Source organism: Mobula hypostoma, chromosome 29 (assembly GCF_963921235.1).
Source record: "Mobula hypostoma chromosome 29, sMobHyp1.1, whole genome shotgun sequence".
In the NCBI taxonomy this organism is placed as follows: domain Eukaryota; kingdom Metazoa; phylum Chordata; class Chondrichthyes; order Myliobatiformes; family Myliobatidae; genus Mobula; species Mobula hypostoma.
Window position 1 is genome coordinate 31,250,893 of NC_086125.1, and position 24,480 is coordinate 31,275,372.

The window sequence follows — 24,480 nt, forward strand, 5'->3', positions numbered from 1 at the left end:
AGTCAGTGAGAATGAGGAGAGCTGGGGTTGTGTTGCTGCCGACGGGAGGGTTAAGGGAAGTAGGAGGTGCCTGCCAGAGAATGCTGACATCTGGATCTAGGACCTGCAGAATTTCTTCTGTATCTTGTATCCAGTGTTTTCGCAAGTGGGCTGCTGACATTCAGTTTGTCTAAGAAATGTCCCAAATGGTCACAAAAAATAGTGTCAGAGGTCAAATCCTCTCAGTTCAGTATAGTATTTCGGCCAGCTAGCAACTGCTTGCAAAAGGCTCTCTGTGGTGGTGGTATGCAAACGGAACTGCAAGCACAAAGTGATATCTGTTCTGCTGCTGGGATAATTGCCCGGGAGATCAGACTTTGCAATCTCTTGTACTCTGACTAATGAAGGTTCAAAGAGCGTGTGGGGAGCACTTGCAAGGAGGAAGGAATAACTTGGTTCTATGGAGTATATTCTCATCACAGTGAAATCACACAGTCAAATTTCTGGATCCAAAAACAAACTCACATCAGTCACATCAGTTTGTGTTGGTAAAAGGAAAATCAATCAACTTTTTGCAACTTCCGTTTCTGCCATACTTCCCCTCTCCTGAACCCTGTGACCCTGTCAAATGGTGCTGTCAGAAGGCACAGCCTGGCCAATTCCAGTTTCTACCTCACTCAAGTGACAATTTGTCCCAGTGGAAACCACTGCAGTGCGTATCAGACATGGAGTCTGGAGTCATGGAGTCATAGAACACTACAGCAGAGGAATAGGCCCTTCAGCCCATCTAGTCTGTACTGAACTATTAATCTGCCTAGTCCCATTGACATGCACCCTGATCATAGCCCTCCATACACTTTTCATCCATGTACCTATCAACATTTCTCTTAAATGTTAAAATTGAAACCCCCCCCAAACAGAACTTTTCTGGCAGCTTCTTTCATACTCTCACCATGCTCTGAGTGAAGAAAAACCCCTTTATGTTCCCCTTAATCATTTCACATTCATCCTTAACCCACAGTGACCAGAGACCAAGGCGAGGATGGTCAGAACCCAAGTGCTGGAGTATCCGAGACTAGAATTAAGACACAATATAGAGACTGAGATGAGGACAGGGTTCTAAACTCAATGCTTAATGAGAATCCAAAGTAGGGCTGATGGTTGAGCACTGAAACGCAGTTCAGATGCTTTCTAAATGTTAAAATCCTGGTGCCAAAACATGGTCACTAATCATCAGAATGGGCCTGAATCTTTCAAAGGGGACACACCAGTTATCCATATTCTGGATAGTCGGAGTGTCTAAGCTCCGGAGCTAGTGCAGTCGGGTGCGTATCGTAGCACCCATGACCTCTACTTGTAGTCTCACCCAACCTCAATGCATGCCTGCTTGCATTTACCTCATAATTAACCTCAATCAAATCAAAAAGGGCCACTTTTCAACATAATTGTATAAGGGCTAAGAGTGTTGTAAAAGCAAGCCTGAAGGCTTTGTGTGTCAATGCAAGGAGCATTCATAACAAGGTGGATGATTTAAAAGTGCAGATTGTTATTAATGAATATGATATAGTAGGGATCACAGAGACATGTCTCCAGGGTGACCAAGGATGGGAGCTCAACATTCAGAGATATTCAATATTCAGGAGGGATAGACATGGAAGAAAAGGAGGTGGGGTAGCATTGCTGGTTAGAGAGGAGATTAATGCAATGCAAAGGAAGGACATTAGCCGGGAGAATGTGGAATCGATGTGGGTAGAGCTGCATAACACTAAGGGGCAGAAAACGCTGGTGGGAGTTGTGTACAGGCCACCTAACAGTAGTAGTGATGGCATTAAACAGGAAATTAGAAATGCGTGCAATAAAGGAACAGCAGTTATAATGGGTGACTTCAATCTACATATAGATTGGGTGAACCAAATTGGTAAGGGTGCTGACGAAGAGGATTTCTTGGAATGTATGCAGGATGGTTTTCTGAACTAACATGTCGAGGAATCAACTAGAGAGCAGGCCATTCTAGACTGGGTATTGATCAATGAGGATGGGTTAATTAGCAATCTTGTCATGAGAGGACCCTTGGGTAAGAGTGACCTTGGGTATGGTGGAATTCTTCATTAAGATGGAGGGTGATATAGTTAATTCAGAAACAAAGATTCTGAACTTAAAGAAGGGTAACTTTGAAGGTGTGAGACGTGAATTAGCTAAGATGGACTGGCAAATGATACCTAAAGGGATGACGGTGGATATGCAATGGCAAGCACTTAAAGATCGCATGGATGAACTACAACAATTGTTCATCCCAGTTTGGCAAAAGAATAAACCAGGGAAGGTAGTGCACCTGTGGCTGACAAGGGTAATTAGGGATAGTAGCAATTCCAAAGAAGAAACATACAAATTAGCCAGAAAAAGCGGCTCACCTGAGGACTGAGAGAAACGGGCTTAATTAGGAAAGGGAAAAAAGATTATGAGAGAAAACTGGCAGGGAACATAAAAACTGACTGTAAAAGCTTTTATAGATATGTGAAAAGAAAAAAGATTGGTTAAGACAAATGTAGGTCCCTTACGGTCAGAAACAGGTGAATTGATCATGGGGAACAAGGATATGGCAGACCAATTGAATAACTACTTTGGTTCTGTCTTCACTAAGGAGGACATAAATAATCTTCCGGAAATAGTAGGGGACCAAGGGTCTAGTGAGATGGAGGAACTGAGGGAAATACATGTTAGTAGGGAAGTGGTGTTACATAAATTGAAGGGATTAAAGGCAGATAAATCCCCAGGGCCAGATGGTCTGCGTCCCAGAGTGCTTAAGGAAGTAGCCCAAGAAATACTGGATGCATTAATGATAAATTTTCAAAACTCTTTAGATTCTGGACTAGTTCCTGAGGATTGGAGGGTGGCTAATGTAACCCTGCTTTTTAAAAAAGGAGGGAGAGAGAAACCGGGGAATTATACACCGGTTAGCCTGACATCAGTGGTGGGGAAAATGCTAGAGTCAGTTATCAAAGATGTGATAACAGCACATTTGGAAAGCGGTGAAATGATCGGACAAAGTCAGCATGGATTTGTGAAAGGAAAGCCATGTCTGACGAATCACATAGAATTTTTTGTGGATGTAACTAGTAGAATGGATAGGGGAGAACCAGTGGATGTGGTATATCTGGATTTTCAAAAGGCTTTTGACAAGGTCCCACAGAGGAGAGTAATGTGCAAACTTAAAGCACATGGTATTGGGGGTATGGTATTGAGGTGGATAGGGAATTGGTTGGCAGACAAGAAGCAAAGAGTGGGAATAAATGGGACCTTTTCAGAATGGCAGGCAGTGACTAGTGGAGTACTGCAAGGCTCAGTGCTGGGACCCCAGTGTTTACAATATATATTAATGACTTGGGTGAGGGAATTAAATGCAGCATCTCCAAGTTTGCAGATGACACAAAGCTGGGCGGCAGTGTTAGCTGTGAGGAGGATGCTAAGAGGATGCAGGGTGACTTGGATAGGTTAGGTGAGTGGGCAAATTTATGGCAGATGCAATTGAATGTTGATAAATGTGAGGTTATTCACTTTAGTGGCAAAAACAGGAAAACAGATTATATCTGAATGGTGGCCGATTAGGGAAAGGGGAGGTGCAACGAGACCTGGGTGTTATTATACACCAGTCATTGAAAGTGGGCATGCAGGTACAGCAGGCAGTGAAAAAGGTGAATGGTATGCTGGCACTCATAGCAAGAGGATTCGAGTATAGGAGCAGGGAGGTACCCTGGTGAGACCACACCTGGAGTATTGTGTGCAGTTTTGGTCCCCTATTCTGAGAAAAGACATTCTTGCCATAGAGGGAGTACAAAGAAGATTCACTAGTTTAATTCCTGGTACGGCAGGACTTTCATATGATGAAAGACTGGATCGACTTGGCTTATACTTGCTGGAATTTAGAAGATTGAGGGGAGATCTTATTGAAACGTATAAAATCCTAAAGGGATTGGACAGGCTAGATGCAGGAAGATTGTTCCCGATGTTGGGGAAGTCCAGAACAAGGGATCATAGTTTGAGGATAAAGGGGAAGCCTTTTAGGACCGAGATGAGGAAAAACTTCTTCACGCAGAGAGTCGTGAATTTGTGGAATTCTCTGCCACAGGAAACAGTTGAGGCCAGTTCATTGGCTATACTTAAGAGTGAGTTAGATATGGCCCTTGTGGCTAAAGGGATCAGAGAAGGCAGGTACAGGGTTCTGAGTTGGATGATCAGCCATGATCATACTGAATGGAGGTGCAGGCTCGAAGGGCCAAATGGCCTACTCCTGCACCTATTTTCTATGTTTCTATATTATATCCTCTGGAATAAAGATTCAAAGATTCAAAGTACATTTATTAGCAAAATACAGTATACAGATGAGATTCATCTTCTCCACAAACAGCCATGAAACAATGTGTCCGTATGTTATGCTGAAATTCTATAAGACATTATTATACTATTATGGCACTCCCCGCCTCAAGGAATATACATCAAACCTCGCCCATGCACAAAAGAAACACACAAATCGCACAATTAGCAACAAAAAGGTCGAGTGAGGTTTTGTGGCCTCAAGACCACACGCTTTGCTTGAAAATACCCGCAGAGACAGTGAAGTGCCAGATTGCTCAAATTGCCCAAAAACACACCACCTAAGTCTTGATCTCAGGCTCCAACAGTAGCAGAACCACATTTGATAGAAACAGAAGATGTAAGGGAAGTAAAAAAGTAGCTTTGTGAATCGCCTGAAGGATGCTGCCCTTGATCACGTTGTCCACTGGCGCTATCTTCTTTAGGATCAAACCTTTCCCTGCAACTCAGGTCCTTGAGGCCCAGCAGCATCTCTGTAAATTTCCTGTGCATCTTTCAATCTTATTTACATATTTCCTGTAGGTAGGTGAGTAAAACTTCACACAATATGCCAAATTATTTATAGATGATTTATAGAACTTCAACATAACATACTAACACTTGTACTTACTATATTAATTTATGAAGGCCAATCTGTCAGAAGTTTTCTTTATGACCCTAACTACCTATGACACCACTTTTAAGGAATTATGGAACTATATTCCCAGATCCCTCTGTTCTACCACAATCCTCAGTGCCCTACCCCTCACCATATAAGACCTATGCTGGCTCGTCCGCCCAACATTCAATATCATACACTTGTCTGCATTAAATTTTATCTGCCATTTTTCAGCCAATTTTTTCAGCTGGTTCAGATCCTGCCACAAGCTTTGTCGCTTGCTGTGCACTACAGCCCGATCTTGGTGACATCTGCAAACTTGCTGATCCAGTTTACCACATTATCATCCAAATCATTGATACAGACGACAAGCTACCAGCACCAGCGACCCAGCACCGATCCTTGAAGCACCCCACAAGTCTCAAGCCTTCAGTCAGAGAGTCAACCACCCACAACTACTCGCTGGCTTCTTGCACGAAGCCAATGTCCAATCCAATTTCGTACTTCATCTGGAATGCCAAGTGATTGAATTTCTTGACCTTGTCATAGGCCTTGCCTTCTTCAACTTTATAAGATTGGTTAGCCATGACTTACCACACACAAAGCCATATTGACTATCCTTAATCAGTCCCTGTCTATCCAAATACTCATATATCTAGAATATCTTCCAATAACTTTCCTACTAATGATGCCCGGCTCACCAGCCTATAATTTCCTGGTTTACTTTTAGAGCCTTTCTTAAACAGTGGAACAACATTATCAATCCTCCAATCTTCCGTTACCCTACCTGTCACTAAAGATGTTTTAGATATCTCTACTAGGGCCCCTGCAATTTCCTTTTACTATTAATAATCTGTAGAAGCTCTCACGGTTCTCCCTCACTCTGTCTGCTCGAGCAGCCTCTTTCACCTCTCCTAAATTCCTTCTGAAGTGTTATCCTGTATTTCTACAGTCCTCAAGTACCTAATTTGTTCTTGTCTGCCTATATCTGTATACACTGTCTTTTTCTTAAACAGGGTCTCAATATCTCTTAAAAACCAAGGTTCCATAAACCTGTTACCACTGCCTTTTATTCTGACGGGAACATACAAACTTTTCTTCAAGACTCCATAGCCCTGTAAATAAGATTATATCTATCCTCTCAATCATTTATAACTTTATAAATCTCTATAAGGTCATCTCTCAGCCTTCAACGAGAGTAAAGTTCACTCTCTCCTTGTAACTCTAGCCCACTAAGCCAGACAATATCCTAGTGAATCTCTCCTGCATTCTTTCTGTTGATACCACAATCCTTCTGTAATGTGGCATCCAGAAATATGCATAATAGTCCAACAAAATATAATCGATGTTTTGTACAATTGTAATATGGCATCCAACTTGTACACTCAATGCCTCAGCCTATGAGCACATGCATACAAATACTTACAAGGGGTCTGAGGTAAAAGTACCACAAAGTAGTTGTATTAAGAGAACATACAGATGTCCTGGTGGTCTGGAATCAGTCGTGTTTAAGATGTGTTCCCCGCAGTCACACAAGGAATCACCTAGAGCCTCAGCAAAAGCGGTCTGATGTGCTGAGCAGTCAGATGTGAGCCATTACATCAATTAACTAGCAAAACATGTAGGGTTCACTCACATTTTCACTATCCTCTGGGTATAGAAGGTGCTGCTGTTACTGACAGAACAGAGAAATCCCTTTGACTGGCCACCATGCAAATTCAATCTACTCCCATCTGTCTGCATATAATCAATATCCCTCTCGTTCACAAGTGTGGCTAAATGTATTGGCTTTCACCACCTCTCCTGGCAGCACTTTCAAGGTACGCACGACTGTTTGTTAAAAAAGCTTGCCCTGCAATCACTTCTAAAGTTTTCCCTATTATCATAAAGTTATGCCGTTTAGTATTTGACTTCTACACCCAGGAAAAAGACTTTGTTCAATGTATGCCACTCACTCATAACATTATAAACTTCTGTCAGGTCTCCGTTCAGCGTGAAATGCTCAAGAGGAGACAACCCAGTGATAATTAACAAATAATTTCTAAGCATTTACACCAACACATTGCTCAGCCAATATACATGTCGTGTGAATTCAATTTATTCCAATTCCAATGACAAAATAGGATCAAATAGTTTTTTAAACTTACAATTCAGTCTAAAAATTTCTTGTATTCAGAAATGAGACTTTACAGTTCAAATTGACCACTTTGTGAATGTTTTACAATAAGATACAATCAAAATGAGAGTAAGAACTGCTTAATGTGGTCTGTGTACAGCAGCTGCCCAAGAGCTGTGGGCTTCTCGGAGACTGCTCAGATCGGCAGTCATTGTCTCCCAGTCACTTCCACCACTGTACATATGAAAAGATTGCTATTTTTAGTCCACAGGAGTGTTCAGACAGCTGGTGGAACATTCACATGTTCAATAAAAACTGTGGAAAATGAAGTATGGAGAAATGCCGTGATCTTGGTTTGAGGTGCTAGAGAAAAAATATAGGCACAATAATAAAAAAATAAAAGGGAGCATGAAGGAATGAAGAGAGAAAAGAAGCAAAGAGTAAGGACATAAACATTCACACCAAAGATTGCAGAGCCATGTCAAAGTCTAACTATCTAATATATTTTAAGAGAAAAGGAAGGAATGATTTCTTAAACAGATGAGGCAAGGGGAATTACATGCTTATGAGATTGACAGCGAGAGAAAGGTCAAACAAGAAAATTAATCATTCATGCAGAAAAAAGTACTAACTTTACATGTCTAAAAATGTTAAAACACTGTGTTACAGAATAATCTTTCTGAGATCAATTTCATATAACATACCAAGCATAAGGTAGCTGTATCCCAATTGCATGGTGTTCTCAAAAGTGTTGAACTGTAACTGTTCAGCGGTAATCTCACTTAGACACTGTTCCCTTCCTTTTCATACCACTGAGATCACTTGGCAGAACTTCAGCAGATGAAGTCACAGACACACCCAAATGGGGGAGGAGAGAAACCCAGCTTCAGCCTGCCTCCCACGGCCCACAACCTATTAATCCACTGACTTTAAATCTACGTATGAATTCAAATCTGGAGTACACCCTTGAGATCCTACAACATCTGATTCTACTCATATGCTCCGAATTGTGGAAATCCTTTGTTGGCAATACCTATTTTCCAAATCTGCTTATTGCATGATAGATGATTAGAAACATAGAAACATAGAAAACCTACAACACAATCCAGGCCCTTCAGCCCACAAAGTTGTGCCGAACATGTCCCTACCTTAGAAATTACCAGGTTTACCTATAGCTTTCTATTTTTCTAAGCTCCATGTACCTATCCAAAAGTCTCTTAAAAGACCCTATCGTATCCGCCTCCACCACCGTTGCCGGCAGCCCATTCCACGCACTCACCACTCTTTGAGTAAAATATTTACCCCAGACATATCCTCTGTACCCACTCCCCAGCACCTTAAACCTCTGTCCTCTTGTGGCAACCATCTCAGCCCTGGGAAAAAACCTCCTCTGACTATCCACATGACCGATCAATGCTTCTCATCATCTTATGCACCTCTATCAGGTCATCTCTCATCCTCCGTCGCTCCAAGGAGAAAAGGCTGAGTTCACTCAATCTATTCCCATAAGGCATGCTCCCCAATCCAGGCAACATCCTTGTAAATCTCCTCTGCACCCTTTCTATGGCTTCCACATCCTTCCTGTAGTGAGGCAACCAGAACTGAGAGGTGAGGGCTACTACCCATTGTGTTTTCCCCTATTCCTTCTTCACCTTTCCTGCCTATCACCTCCTGGCTTCCCCTCCCCCATCCCTTTATCTTTCCCCTTACAGGTTTTTCACCTGGAACCGACCAGCCTTCGCCTTCCCACCCTTCCCCCACCTTCTTTATAGGGCCTCTGCCCCTTCCCTCTTCAGTCATGACGAAGGGTTCCGGCCCGAAACGTTGACTGATCATTTCCACGGATGCTGCCCGACCTGCTGAGTTCCTCCAGCGAGTTCTGAGTGTTGCTTTGACCCCAGCATGTGCAGAGTATTTTGTGTTTGCATCCTATCAATGTCCTGCTGTAACCTCTGACAGCCCTCCACACTATCCACAACACCCCCAAACTTTGTGTCATCAGCAAACTTACTAACCCATCCCTCCACTTCCTCATCCAGGTCATTTATAAAAATCACAAAGAGCAGGGATCCCAGAACAGATCCCTGAGGCACACCACTGGTCACTGGCCTCCACGCAGAATATGACCCGTCTACAACTACTCTTTGCCTTCTGTGGGCAAGCCATTTCTGGATCCACTAAGCAATGTCCCTTTGGATCCCATGCCTCCTTACTTTCTCAATAAGCCTTGCATGGGGTACCTTATCAAATGCCTTGCTGAAATCCATATATACTACATCTACTGCTCTTCCTTCATCAATGTGTTTTGTCACATCCTCAAAAAGTTCAATCAGGCTTGTAAGGCATGACATGTCCTTGACAAAGCCATGCTGACTATTCCTAATCATATTATACCTCGCCAAATCTTCATAATCCTGCCTCTCAGGAATTTCTCCATCAACTTACCAACCACTGAGGTAAGATTCACTGGTCTATCATTTCCTGGGCTATCTCTACTCCCTTTCTTGAATAAAGGAAAAACATACGCAACCCTCCAATCCTCCGGAACCTCCCCCGTCCCCATTGATGATGCAAAGATGATCGCCAGAGACTCAGCAGTCTCCTCCCTCGCCTCCCACAGTAGCCTGGGGTACATCTCATCCAGTCCAGGTGACTTATCCAACTTGATGCTTTCCAAAAGCTCCAGCACATCCTCTTTCTTAATATTTGCATGCTCAAGCTTTTCAGTCTGCTGCAAGTCATCACTACAATCACCAAGTTCCTTTTCCACAGTGAATGCTAATTTAAAGTATTCATTAAGTACCTCTACTATTTCCTCTGGTTCCATACAAACTTTCCCACTGTCACACTTGATAGGTCCTATTCATTCACATCTTATCCTCTTGCACTTCACATACTTGTAGAACGCCTTGGGGTTTTCCTTAATCCTGCCCACCAAGGCCTTCTCATGGCTCCTTCTGGCTCTCCTAATTTCCTTCTTACGCTCCTTCCTGTTAGCCTTATAATCTTCTAAATCTCTAACATTACCTAGCTCTCTGAACCTTTTCTAAGCTTTTCTTTTCTTCTTGACTAGATTTATTACAGTCTTTGTACACCACGGTTCCTGTACCCTACCATAACTTCCCTTCTCATTGGAACGTACTTATGCAGAACTCCACACAAATATCCCCTGAACATTTGCCACAGTTCTTCCGTACTTCTGTTTCCAATTTAAGCTTCCAATTTCCTGCCTGATAGCCTCATAATTCCCCTTACTCCAATTAGATTAGATTAGATTATGAGGACACGCTTTTCTAACTTGTCTGTTCCTATCTCTCTCCAATGCTATTGTAAAGGAAATAGATTGATGGGATATGTGATTGAAGTGCATTAAAATGAATAAAAAGTTTCATGGAACATAGTACATAGAACAGTACAATACACTAATCCCACCTACTTAGACAATGTTCATATCCCTCCATCTTCCACACGTACATGCACCTATCTGAATGTCTCATGTATTTGCCTCTACCACCATATCAGGCAGCACATTCCAGGCATCCCCTTTGAACCTACCCACTTTCATCTTCAATGCACGCCCACTGGTATTGGACATTTCTAACCTGGGGAACAGATACTCCCTCTCTACTCTATCTATGCCTCTCATACTCTTATAAAACTCCATCCGATCTCCCCTCAGACATCACTACTCCAGAGAAAACAACCCAAGTTGATCCAACTTTTCGTGATAGCACGTACCCTCTAAACCAGGCAGCATACTGATAAATCTCTTCTCCACCCTCTCCAATGCCTCAACATTCTTCCAATTGTGAGGGAACCAGAACTGTATTCAATACTACAAATGTGGCCTAAGCAAAGTTTTACAAATTTGTAACAATACCTCCTGACTTTTGAACTCAGTGCTTGCATTCCAAAAGCCTTCTGAACAGGAAAGATTCTTGCCTGGATAAAGCAGTGGCAGATTGGCAGGAGGCAAAAGGTGGGAATAAAGGAAGCCTTTTCTGGTTGGCTGCCGTTGACAAGTGGTATTCTACAGGGGTCTGTGTCAGGGCTGATTTCTTTTTATGTTATATGTCACTGATTATGTTGATAGAATTAATGACAATGTTGGAAAGTTTGAAGATGATCTGAAGATCTGAAGATCGGAAGGGCACGTAGTTTTGAAGAAGTAGTGAGGGTACTAAAGGACTGGGATAGATTGGGAGAATGGGTAAAGAAATGCACATGGAATACATATTGGGAAGTGTATAGTCATGCACTTTGGTAGAAGAAATGAAATGGTTAACAATTTTCAAGAGCAAAGGACTCGGGAATCCTTGTGCAAGATTCCCTAACGGTTAATTTGCATGTTGAGTCTGTGGCGAGGAAGGCAAATGTGATGTTAGCACTCACTTCAAGAAAACTAGAAAATAAAAGCACAGATGTAATTTTGAGACTATATAAAGCGCTGATAAGGCCTCACTTGGAGTATTGAACGTACTTTTGGGCCCTGCCCCTTGGCTCAGAAAAGATGTGCTGAAACTGCAGGAAACATAAAGTTGTGGTGGTAGGGGATTTTAATTTTCCATACATTGATTGGGACTCCCATACTGTTAGGGGTCTAGATGGTTTAGAGTTTGTAAAATGTGTTCAGGAAAGTTTTCTAAATCAATATATAGAGGGACCAACTAGAGGGGATGCAATATTGGATCTCCCGTTAAGAAACGAGTTAGGACAAGTGATGGAAGTCTGTGTAGGGGAGCATTTTGGTTCCAGTGATCATAACACCGTTAGTTTCAATTTGATCATGGATAAGGATAGATCTGGTCCTAGGGTTGAGGTTCTGAACTGGAAGAAGGCCAAATTTGAAGAAATGAGAAAGGATCTAAAAAGCGTGGATTGGGACAGGTTGTTCTCTGGCAAAGGTGTGATTGGTAGGTGGGAAGCCTTCAAAGGGGAAATTTTCAGAGTGCAGAGTTTGTATGTTCCTGTCAGGATTAAAGGCAATTTGAATAGGAATAAGGAACCTTGGTTCTCAAGGGATATTGCAACTCTGATAAAAAAGAAGAGGGAGTTGTATGAAATGTATAGGAAATGGAGTAAATCAGCTGCTTCAAGAGTATAAGAAGTGCAAGAAAATACTTAAGAAAGTAATCAGGAGGGCTAAAAGAAGACATGAGGTTGCCTTGGCAGTCAAAGTGAAGGATAATCCAAAGAGCTTTTACAGGTATATTAAGAGCAAAAGGATTGTAAGGGATAAAATTGGTCCTCTTGAAGAGTGGTCGGCTATGTGCGGAACCAAAGGAAATGGGGGAGACCTTGAATAGGTTTTTTGCGTCTGTATTTACTAAGGAAACTGGCATGAAGTCTATGGAATTGAGAGAATCAAGTAGTGAGATCATGGAAACTGTACAGATTGAAAAGGAGGAGGTGCTTGCTGTCTTGAGGAAAATTAAAGTGAATAAATCCTCGGGACCTGACAGAGTGTTCCCTCGGACCTTGAAGGAGACTAGTGTTGAAATTGCGGGGGCCCTGGCAGAAATATTTTAAATGTCGCTGTCTACGGGTGAGGTGCCAGAGGATTGGAGAGTGGCTCATGTTGTTCCGTTGTTCAAAAAAGGATCGAAAAGTAATCCGGGAAATTATAGGCCGGTGAGTTTAACGTCGGTAGTAGGTAAGTTATTGGAGGGAGTACTAAGAGACAGAATCTACAAGCATTTGGATAGACAGGGACTTATTAGGGAGAGTCAATTTGGCTTTGTGCGTGGTAGGTCATGTATGACCAATCTATTGGAGTTTTTCAAGGAGGTTACCAGGAAAGGGGATGAAGGGAAGACAGTGGATATTGTCTACATGGATTTCAGTTAGGCCTTTGACAAGGTCCCGCATAGGAGGTTAGTTAGGAAAATTCAGTCGCTAGGTATACATGGAGAGGTGGTAAATTGGATTAGACATTGGCTCATTGGAAGAAGCCAAAGAGTGGTGGTAGAGAATTGCTTCTCAGAGTGGAGGCCTGTGACTAGTGGTGTGCCACAGGGATCAGTGCTGATCAGGGATTGTTATTTGTGATCTATATCAATGATCTGGATGATAATGTGGTAAATTGGATCAGCAAATTTGCTGATGATACAAAGATTGGAGGTGTAGTAGACAATGAGGAAGGTTTTCAGAGCCTGCAGAGGGACTTGGACCAGCTGGAAAAATGGGCTGAAAAATGGCAGATGGAGTTTAATACAGACAAGTGTGAGGTATTGCACTTTGGAAGGACAAACCAAGGTAGAACATGCAGGGTTAATGGTAAGGCACTGAGGAGTGCAGTAGAACAGAGGGATCTGGGAATACAGATACAAAATTCCCTAAAAGTGGCATCACAAGTAGATAGGGTCGTAAAGAGAGCTTTTGGTACATTGGCCTTTATTAATCAAAGTATTGAGTATAAGAGCTGGAATGTTATGATGAGGTTGTATAAGGCATTGGTGAGGCCGAATCTGGAGTATTGTGTTCAGTTTTGGTCACCATATTACAGGAAGGATATAAATAAGGTTGAAAGAGTGCAGAGAAGGTTTACAAGGATGTTGCCAGGACTTGAGAATCTGAGTTACTGAGAAAGGTTGAATAGGTTAGGATTTTATTCCCTGGAAAGTAGAAGAATGAGGGGAGATTTGATAGAGGTATATAAAATTATGATGGGTATAGATAGATTGAATGCAAGCAGGCTTTTTCCACTGAGGCAAGGGGAGAAAAAAAACCAGAGGACATGGGTTAAGGGTGAGGGGGGAAAAGTTTAAAGGGAACATTAGGGGGGGCTTCTTCACACAGAGAGTGGTGGGAGTATGGAATGAGCTGCCAGATGGGGTGGTAAATGCGGGTGCTTTTTTAACATTTAAGAATAAATTGGACAGATACATGGATGGGAGGTGTATGGAGGGATATGGTCCGTGTGCAGGTCAGTGGGACTAGGCAGAAAATGGTTCGGCACAGCCAAGAAAGGTCAAAGGCCTGTTTCTGTGCTGTAGTTTCTATGGTTTTTATAGTTTCTATGGTTCAAAAGAGGGTCACGAAAAATGCCTTGTCATGAAGAGTGTTTGACGGTTCAGGACCTGTATTCACTGGAATTCAAAAGAGTGAGGGATAACCTAATTGGAACTTAGCAAATCGTTAAAGACCTTGATAGAATAGACGTGGAAAGGATGGTGGGAGAGTCACCATTGTGAAAAAACACTGCACAAATAACTCCTTATTTGGAAATCTCTCATCCAGCAGATTACCTGGAGCATCATTATGTCTACTGCAAAACACTGATCAAGCCAGGCAACTCCAGTTCACAAAATGGAGGATGCAGGGTAGCTTCACAAAAATGCACCCTCCATTTCGTTCAGTTATATGGCAAAGCAAGGTCAATTGGTTTGTCTAGTTCCACTGTCTTTGATTCATTCAAATTCACTGATTTGTAAAATGCAGTTATTTCTATTCACCACTATCCTGGAAGTTAAGGAGTTGTGGTTATTGTTCCCTAGCTGTTCACCAACTGAAATATCAGACACCTGGCTTGGCTCTTTAGCCAACACCAGGTTCTGCACAGCCCCTCCTGTCTATTCAACCTATCCCTGTAATTCAGATTATAGGAATTCTGAGCAGATAACCCAATGAAAACCTCTTTTTGAGCTATCATCTAGGTATTGAGGAGAAAGGTGAGAACTGAAGACAAGAATACACAAATTAGTTAAACAGAAAATACAACAATAAGTGCGTTATTTGGAGACAAAGCAGCATTGACTTATATAACAAGTGTGTTTAGTTCCTTTGCTGACTTTTAGTAACAGATTAGGAGAAGCAAAGACCACAAATGGAAACAGGACTATTTCCATTTCCATCTATTGATCATGACTCAAGCTCATAGAGTGAGAATAATGAAGTTGACATGAAGGAAGGTTAGCTCTGGTATTGAATTGGATTGGATTTTATTTAACCAGGACAGGACCTGAAGTTCAACAGGAATCAGCAGATCCAGCAGGAAACAGAAAACAGCATGGGAACCTAGAGAAGACTTATACAGTTAGCTTTGGAGATAACTGCTCTCTATAGTCAAGTTCACTCTGTCCTAGATGATATGAAATGTGAAAGGCCTTAAAATATCACCAGAAATCTCATTACAGATTATCATTAGGATTGCTTTTGGCAACGTTTTGGAAGGGATATGTTACAGCAACACAGTGGACTTGCCCAATGCAGGTGCTCGAACAAGGATTATGCTAATTGCAGTGTTAATTGGATCTTTGACTTCCTAACTGGAAGACCACAATCTGTGCGGATTGGTGATAATATATCCTCCTCGCTGACAATCAGGGGTGTGTGCTTAGCCCCTGCTCTACTCTCTACATACACTTGACTGTGTGGATAGGCATAGCTCAAGTACCATCTATACATTTGTCGATGATACAAACATTGTTGGTAGAATCTCAGGTGGTGACGAGAAGGCGTACAGGAATGAGATATGCCAACTAATGGAGTGGTGCCGCAGCAACAACCTGGCACTCAACATCAGTAAGACGAAAGAGCTGATTGTGGACTTCAGGAAGGGTAAGACGAAGGAACACATACCAATCCTTATAGAGGGATCAGAAGTGGAGTGAGCAGCTTCAAGAACCTGGGTGTCAAGGTCTCTGACGTTCTAACCTGGTCCCAACATATCGATGTAGTCATAAAGAAGGTAAGAGAGTGGCTATACTTTATTAGGAGTTTGAAGAGATTTGACAAGTCAACAAATAAACACAAAAACTTCTATAGTTGTACCATGGAGAGCATTCTGACAGGCTGCATCACTGTCTGGTATGGAAGGGCTACTGCACAGGATCGAAAGAAGCTGCAACCAAGGGAGGGAGCTGGGGAGTGTAGTTGGGAGCCGTGGGAGGAGTTGTGTGGGTGATGGGTAGATGCACACATGTGAGTAAATTGATGGAAAGTATTCTTAGAGATGATATATATAATTATCTGGATAGACAGGGTCTGATTAGGAACAGTCAACATGGATTTGTGCGTGGAAGGTCATGTTTGACAAATCTTATTGAATTTTTTGATGAGGTTACTAAGAAAGTTGATGAGGGTAAAGCGGTGGATGTTGTCTATATGGACTTCAGTAAGACCTTTGAAAAGGTTCCACACGGAAGGTTAGTTAGGAAGGTTCAATCATTAGGCATTAATATTTAAGTAGTAAAATGGATTCAGCAGTGGCTAGATGGAAGATGCCAGAGAGTAGTGGTGGATAACTGTTTGTCAGATTGGAGGAAGGTGTGTAGCAGTGTGCCTCAGGGATCTGTACTGGGTCCAATGTTGTTTGTCATATATATTAATGATCTGGATGATGGGGTGGTAAATTGGATTAGTAAATATGCAGATGATACTAAGATAGGTGGAGTTGTGGCCAGTTAGAAGAGTGGGCTGAAAGATGGCAGATGGAGTTTAATGCTGAAAAATGTGAGGTGCTACATTTTGGTAGGACTAGTCAAAATAGGACATACATGGCAAATGGTAGGGCATTGAAGAATGCTGTAGAACAGAGGGATCTAGGAATATGGTGCATAGTTCCCTGAAGGTGGAATCTCATATGGATAGGGTGGTGAAGAAAGCTTTTGGTATGCTGGCCTTTATTAATCAGAGCATTGAGTATAGGTGTTGGGATGTAATGTTGAAATTGTATTAGGCATTAGTAAGGTCAAATCTGGAGTACTGTGTACAGTTCTGGTCACCAAATTATAGGAAAGATGTCAATAAAATTGAGATAGTACAGAGGAGGTTTACTAAAATGTTGCATGAGTTTCATCTCCTAAGTTACAGAGAAAGGTTGAACAAGTTAGGTCTTTATTCTTTGGAGCGTAGAAGGTGGAGGGGGGACTTGATAAAGGTGCTTAAAATTATGAGAGGGATAGATAGAGTTGACGTGGATAGACTTTTTTCCATTGAGAATGGGGGAGATTCAAGCAAGAGGCCATGAGTTGAGAGTTAACGGGCAAAAGTTCAGGGGTAACATGAGGGGGAACTTCTTTACTCAGAGAGTGGTAGCCGTGTGGAATGAGCTTCCAGCAGAAGTGGTTGAGGCAGGTTTGATGTTGTCGTTTAAAGTTAAACTGGATAGATATATGGACAGGAAAGGAATGGAGGGCTATGGGCTGAGTGCAGGTCGGTGAGAGTAGGATATCGGCATGGACTAGAAGGGCCGAGATGGCCTGTTTCCGTGCTGTAATTGTTATATGTTTATATGGTTATATATGCAGAGGTCAGAGGAGGGGCCAGGTAGATTAGGAGGAGGGAGAAAGGGGGAAGCAGTTTACTGGAAGTTGGAGAATTCAACGAACATTAAATTCTTCAACTTCCAGACTCCTCATCTTTGCCTCAAAACTACTCCCATCCAACTTTTAGTTTATCACTTGATGTGTCAAAGTTATGCTGTTTCTAGCCTCTGATATCAGTCAAGTCATCAGGCACCTCCCTATGTGAGAAAATGACCTTGTTACCATGATGATGACATCGCTTGAAAATAACACAGAAGTTCTGAACAGTTGCACAATGTGTGAAAATTACTGGGATAGCATCATCAACTGCGATATTTCACTTTGTTATTACATTACTGGCAAATGCAGAGTTGCAAATTTCCCCTTTTGTGTCTTTCCATCTGGTTTTAATTTGTTATTTCCAATCCCATCCTGCTCTTGACGTACCAGTCGGGTCAGATCTTATTTCTGTTTACACTAGTATCACACTAATTTATGTTGGACAGACATTCCTGCTATTTAAATAAGTAATATCTGGCAGCCTATCACAATTATTTCCAACAAACCAGAGGTAAGCATCTGACATATACCACCATTAACTAGCTGTCTGTCTCAGTGAGAGCTCAAGGCCAATGTATTCCTGCTAGAGTGAGGGGCAAGGCTGGCAGGATTAGAAAAATCTGGGGATATTGAGGCTCTGGTCAGAAAAGAGTGCTGTACACGCAGCTGGGATCAACTGAACCTCTGAAGGAGTATAACGGATGGGGTCGTACACTTAAGAAAGAAGAGAAAGAGAACATGATATCCCTGTGACTGTTGCCCTCAATAACAAGTATATAATTTTAGATATTGCTGGGTGGAAGGAATCAACTACCAGGGAAAGCCACACCAGTCAGGTCTTGGGCACCGAGCCTGGTTCAGAAGAGGAGGAGGCAGAAGAGGAGAGCAGTAGTGATCGGGGATTCATTGATTCGGGGTTCTGAGAATGTGAATGAGACTCTCGGATGGTACGTGCCTTCCAGGTACCAGCATCAGAACCTTCTCAGATCAGATCAGTAGCATTCTTAAGGGGGAGGGTGAGGAGCCAAAGGCTGTGGAATCTGCCTACAAATCTGTTCCTCTGTGAAGATGGTGCTGGCGAGACACTGCAACACTTTACAGGCAGCAAACAAAACTACTAACCATTCTCTTAAATATAATTTTTTTGGACTACATTCACCATAATCCACAGCCTTTAATTTGCTTTTGAACTGTCTGTACAACCTGGTGTTTTGTGGTAGCTTTAAATATTTGATGAACTGGACTTTCAAGAATGCAGGCCCTGAGAGTGGGAACAAACTGATGTTTGTCCGATTTAAGCACGAAACCAGATTAAAAAGATTGAGTCATTGAGGCCAAGGGCAGAGGAAGAAATTGTTTTCAGCTCACTCTTCCGGTTGACTTTACTAGCCTCTGTGCAGTGAGCAAGCATCACAAACTGGGGTCTTCCTTGGTTGAAGTGGATGACAATGACTTCTCTTATGCCTTGTCAGGCCTTCTGCTCTCCATGGAGTGTTGCAGAATCGCCTTCCTGGACGTTGGATCTCACTGTGGATCTCATCCACCGGCCATCAGATCTGACCTCATATGCTAAGGTGAGCATGTCTGTCTGGGTACAAAGATAAATGACAGCACATCCAAGGTGGTGCTCTCAATATCGAAAAAAGAAAATGCTGCTTGGGGCTTTTTGTAGATCTACAGTATTTTTCTCAACAACCTTTCCTTTCCCTAACAGTCTCCCTCCTACAACCTCAGAGTAACTACCTCCTTGTAACTTCTGTCAATCAATTCTCAGCCTCCCATATGATTTGGAATGCATCCAGCTCCAGCACCAGCTGCTTAACATAATCTGTAAGGAGCTGCAGCCATATGCACTTCTTGCAGGTAGTCATAACCTCCCAAACGCAACGTCATGTTGACTAACCTTAATCTGTGTATAAGGTGATGAGAGGCATTGATCATGTGGATAGTCATGTAGATGGTCGTTTAAGAGGCTCCTGGACGGGTATGTGGAGCTCAGAGAAATAGAGGGCTAAGGGTAACCCTAGGTAATTTCTCAGGTAAGGACATGTTCATCACAGCTTTGTGGGCTGAAGGGCCTGTATTGTGCTGTAGGTCTTCTATGTTTCTATCAGTCTATCCAAATACTTATATATGCAGTCCTTTAGAATACCATCCCATAATTTATGCACTATTGAAATCAGGCTCACTAGCTTATAATTTCCTGGTTTATTCTTAGAGCTTTCATGAAAAAATAACTATTCTCCAGTTCACCCATGGCTAAGGACAATTTAACTACCTCTGCCCAGGTTCCTGCATTTTGTGCACTAGCCTCCTACAGGGTCCAAGGGGACATCTTGTCAGACCCTAGCTTGATGGCTGAAGCCTGGAGACATGGACGACTGGAGGCCTGTCCTGAAGTTGATAAACTGTTCATGTGTGTGTGGGGGGAGGGAGGGAGAGTGTAAGGGGGCGGTGGTTGTTTTGTTGCTTGCTGTGTTCCGTTTTATTGTGTTCCATGTTGTTCTGCCTAGCAAAGTAGGGTTGCTACTTTGACACCAAAATATGTGGTGACCCTTGCGAGTGCCTATGGCACATCCTTATTGGTTGTTTCAATGTACATATGATACATCTGAATATGAATCTGAAGTACATTTTCCTCTATAATCAGTATATGATCCATGACATAAATCCTGTTATGCCTCAGTTCTAAAACTCAGTGTCTGTCTCCCAAGTACATACTGATGCACAAATTCCATTTAATAGTAGATAACCTTGCTGATTTTCAACTAGACCTATCTTGATCCTTGTTATCCTCCCTCTTTCTCTTCATATATCTGTAGAATCTCTTGGAATTCTCCTTCACTTGCATGCTAGCAGGACCTCACACTCCTGAAACGGGAGGGTGAGCAACTAGAAGTCGTGGTACGTATTAGTACCAACGACAGAGGAGGTCCTGAATAAAAGAATATAGGGAGAGAGGAACGAAGCTAAGAAACAAGACCTCAAGAGTAGCAATCTCGGGATTGCTGCCTTTGTCACATGACAGTGAGAATAGGCATAGAATGAGGTGGCAGATAAATATGTGGCTGAAGGATTGGAGCTGGGGTTAGGGATTCAGATTTCTGAAGACTTGGGACCTCTTCTGAGGCAGGTGGGACCTGTACAAAGGGAAGTGCTGCACTTGAATCTGAGGGGGGCCAATATTCTTGCGGGCAGATTTAATAGAGCTGTTGGGAATCGTTTAACATAATATGGCAGGTGGATGGGATCCAGTATGATAGAGCTCAGGAAGATGATGGATATAACATGAATGTAAGGAAAGACAAGCCAATCATTGGGTACAAATGCAGACAGATTAAAGAGTTAAATTGTACCACAGCGGCAAAATACAAAAGGGCAAAGAATGCAGAACTGAAGGTGCTGTATTTAAATGCGCATAGCATTCGGAATAAATTGGTCGAATACATGGTGCAATTAGAGATTGGTCAGTTGGACATTGTGAGCATCACTGAGTCATGAATGAAAGAAGGCCATGGTTGGGAGCTCAAAGATCAAAGGATATATCAAAGGAGGGGGAAGAGAAGATGGCGGCTCGACGCAGTGCGCGCAGCCGCTCCAAAATGATATCGTATGTGTTAACTAGGGGCTGTGCACAATCCTGATTTGATGGAGATGGACATGAAAAGCAGGGGGGAACACCTGGAGAAACTTCTGAAATGCCTGCTTCGCTGCCGCTGCTAATGTGCAATCGAGAATCTTCGGAGGGGAAGGCCCCAAATCCTCGGTTTTGCCTATTGCCTGTTGCCTGTTGCCGGGGCCGGAGTCGAAGCACTCGGCAGAGATGGTGCTCGATGCTCGGTGTCGGAGGCTCGAAGTTTTCGGACAGACTCAAGATTCGGCTGTGGTCGGGTGCTTCCAAGATGCTGCATCAGCAAGTTTGCGGCACTGGAAGCTCATGGCAGGAAGGGTTTTTATTCTTCCTTCTACCGTCTGCGTGAGATGATGGGACTTTCGAGAGACTTTGAGACTTTTTTTTACCGTGTCTATGGTCTGTTCTTCATCAAATTACAGTATTGCTTTGCACGGTTGTAACTATATACTATAATTATGTGGTTTTTGTCAGTTTTCAGTTGGTTTGTCTTGTGTTTCTGTGATATTATTCTGGAAAAACATTGTATCATTTCTTAATGCATGCATTACTAAACAACAATAAAAGAGGACTGCGTGTCCTCATAATCTAATCTAATCTAATCTAATATACTTTGTATTGGAAAGACAGGCAGGAAGGCATAGGCGGTGGTGTGGCTCTGTTAATAAGAGATGGAACTATATCTTTAGAAAGATGTGACACAGGGTCAGAGAATATTGAGTCTTTGTGGGTGGAGTTAAAAACTGCAAGTGTTGAAATGAGGAAAGTGCAGGGCACATTCCAAAAATGAAGAAATACTCAAATGATAAAATAGTACAACCATGGCTGACAAGGGAAGTCAAAACTATTGTAAAAGCAAAAGAAAGGGCATACAGCAAGGCAAAAATTAGTAGGAAGATAGAGGACTGAGAAGTTTTTAAAAACCTATAGAGAGAAACTAAAAAATCATTAGAAGGGAAAAGATAAAATATGAAAGCAAGCTCACAAATGATATCAAAATGGATAGTAAAAGCTTTTTCGAGTATATTAAAAATAAAAGAAATGAGAGTAGACATAGGACCGCCATAAAATGAAGCAGGAGAAATAATAATGGGGGACAAGGAGATGGCTGGTGAACTAAATGAGTATTTTGCATCAGCCTTCACTGTGAAAGACACTAGCAGTATGCCTGACGTTGTAGTGTGTGAACGAAGAGAAGTAGGTGCAATTACAGTTACAAGAGAGAAGGTTCTCAAAAAGCTGAAAGATCTAAAGGTACATAAGTTACCTGGACCAGATAAACTACACCCTAGGGTTCCTAAAGAGGCAGTGTTAGAGATTGTAAAAGTGGCATTAGAACTGATCTTTCAAAAATCATTGAACTCTGGCATGGTGCCAGAGGACTGGAAAATTGCAAATGCCACTCCACTCTTTAAGAAAGGAGAAAAGAAGCAGAAAGGAAATTATAGACCATTTAGCCTGACCTCAGTGGTTGGGAAGATGTTAGAGTTAATTGTTAAGGATGACGAGATGGAATACAGCCATGATCTTATTGAATGGTGGGGCAGGCTTGATGGGCCGGATGGCCTACTCCTCCTCCTATTTCTTATGTTCTTATTACAGTGGAATGCAAAGGTTTGGGCACCCCTAGTCAAAATTTCTGTTACTGTGAATAATTAAGTGAGTAGAAGATGAACTGATCTCCAAAAGTCATAAAGTTAAAGAAGAAACATTTGTTTCAACATTTTAAGCATTGTATTATGTTTGTTTTGTACAATTTTAGTGTGAAATAAGGAAAGGAGCACCATGCAAAAGATTGGACACCCCAAGAGATTTGAGCTCTCAGATAACTTTTACCAAGGTCTCAGACCTTAATTAGTTTGTTAGGGCTATGGCTTGTTCACAGTCATCATTAGGAGAGGCCAGGTGATGCAAATTTCAAAGCTTTACAAATACCCTGACTCCTCAAACCTTGTCCCAACAAACAGCAGCCATGGGCTCCTCTAAGCAGCTACCTAGCACTCTGAAAACTAATATAACTGATGCCCACAAAGCAGGAGAAGGCCATAAGAAGATAGCAAAATGTTTTCAGGTAGACGTTTCCTCAGTTCGCAATGTAATTAAGAAATGGCAGTTAACAGGAACGGTGGAGGTCAAGTTGAGGTCTGGAAGACCAAGAAAACTTTCCAAGAGAACTGCACATAAGATTGCTAGAAAGGCAAATCAAAACCCCCATTTGACTGCAAAAGACCTTCAGGAAGACTTAGCAGACACTGGAGTGGTGGTGCACTGTTCTACTATGCAGCAACACCTGCACAAATATGACCTTCATAGAAAAGTCATCAGAAGAAAACTTTCCTGTATCCTCACCACAAAATTCAGCATCAGAAACAAGTCCTGCGGACTGACGAAGTTAAAATGGAACTTTTTGGCCGCAATGAGCGAAGGTATGTTTGGAGAAAGTATAAAAGCAAGAACGTAATGCTGAAGCTTTATAAGATGGTTGTCAATCCTCTCTTAAAGTATTGTGAACAGCTTTTGGGCCTCTTATTTAAGAAAGTATATGCTAACATTGGAGATGTTTCTGAGGAGGGTCAGCAGAATGATTCTGGAAATGAAAAGGTTAATGTATGTTTGATGGCTCTGTGCCTGAACTAGTTGGAATATAGAAGAATGAGGGGGGAATCTTATTGAAACCTATTGAATGTTGAAAAGTCTCAACAGAGTGGATGTGAAGAGGATGTTTCTTATAATGGGTGAGTTTATGACCAAAGGGTACAGCCTCAGAATTGAGGGTCCTCTTAGAACAGAGATGAGGAGGAATTTCTTTAGCCATGTTAGGATGGTTTTTGGAGTAATGGAATATAGCAAATATTAATTTCAGCAGCAATCAGTCTTCAGATCTGAATGTGGATCATAGATTGGTTTTAAAATGCAGCTCAGATTAATAGTGTTCTTGGAGCGTCAGACTGGGGTTGATTGCAAGCCAAGAAACACTTATTGACCTGAAATGTCTGCATATGTCTGTAAGACAGAAGTTGATAGATTGTTGATTAGTCAGGGCATGAAATGCTACCGGGAGAAGGCAGGAGAATGGGCTTGAGACAGAAAATGGATCAGTAATGATGAAATGGTGGAGCAGACTCGACCAAATAGTCTAACTCTGCTCCTACCTCTCTTATGGTCTTTATTAAAGTGAGCTACTTTCGATTTGACTCTAGTGTCTGAGACAATAATATATCAAAATTGCACCATGTGATCCCAAATGTACTTCAATGTTATCCGCGCCTCCAAACATCCCCCCTCCCACATACACACAGATATATATATATACTATTTTTATAAAATTGTGTTCCCTCATCTTACCCTTTCTGAAATCCAAAATCAGCTCTTTGGTCTTGATGACGTTAAGTGCAAGGGCGTTGCTCTGACACCACTCAACTAGCTGGTATATCTTGCTCCTATGCATCTTTCTGTCTCCATCTGCCAATAATGGTTG

At 42.1% G+C, this 24,480-nt stretch overlaps 1 protein-coding gene across 1 annotated transcript in view; it reads right to left on the reverse strand.

Annotated features, from left to right (window-relative positions):
• Window positions 1-7,892, reverse strand: part of LOC134339490 (adhesion G protein-coupled receptor E2-like) — a 137,944-nt gene extending 130,052 nt beyond the window's left edge. Inside the window, exon 1 of the mRNA XM_063036045.1 lies at window positions 7,769-7,892. Within this exon, the coding sequence (XP_062892115.1) occupies window positions 7,769-7,799 (31 nt within the window). The 5' untranslated portion in view covers window positions 7,800-7,892. The remainder of the gene's footprint in view (window positions 1-7,768) is intronic.
• Between the last annotated feature and the right edge of the window lie 16,588 nt (window positions 7,893-24,480).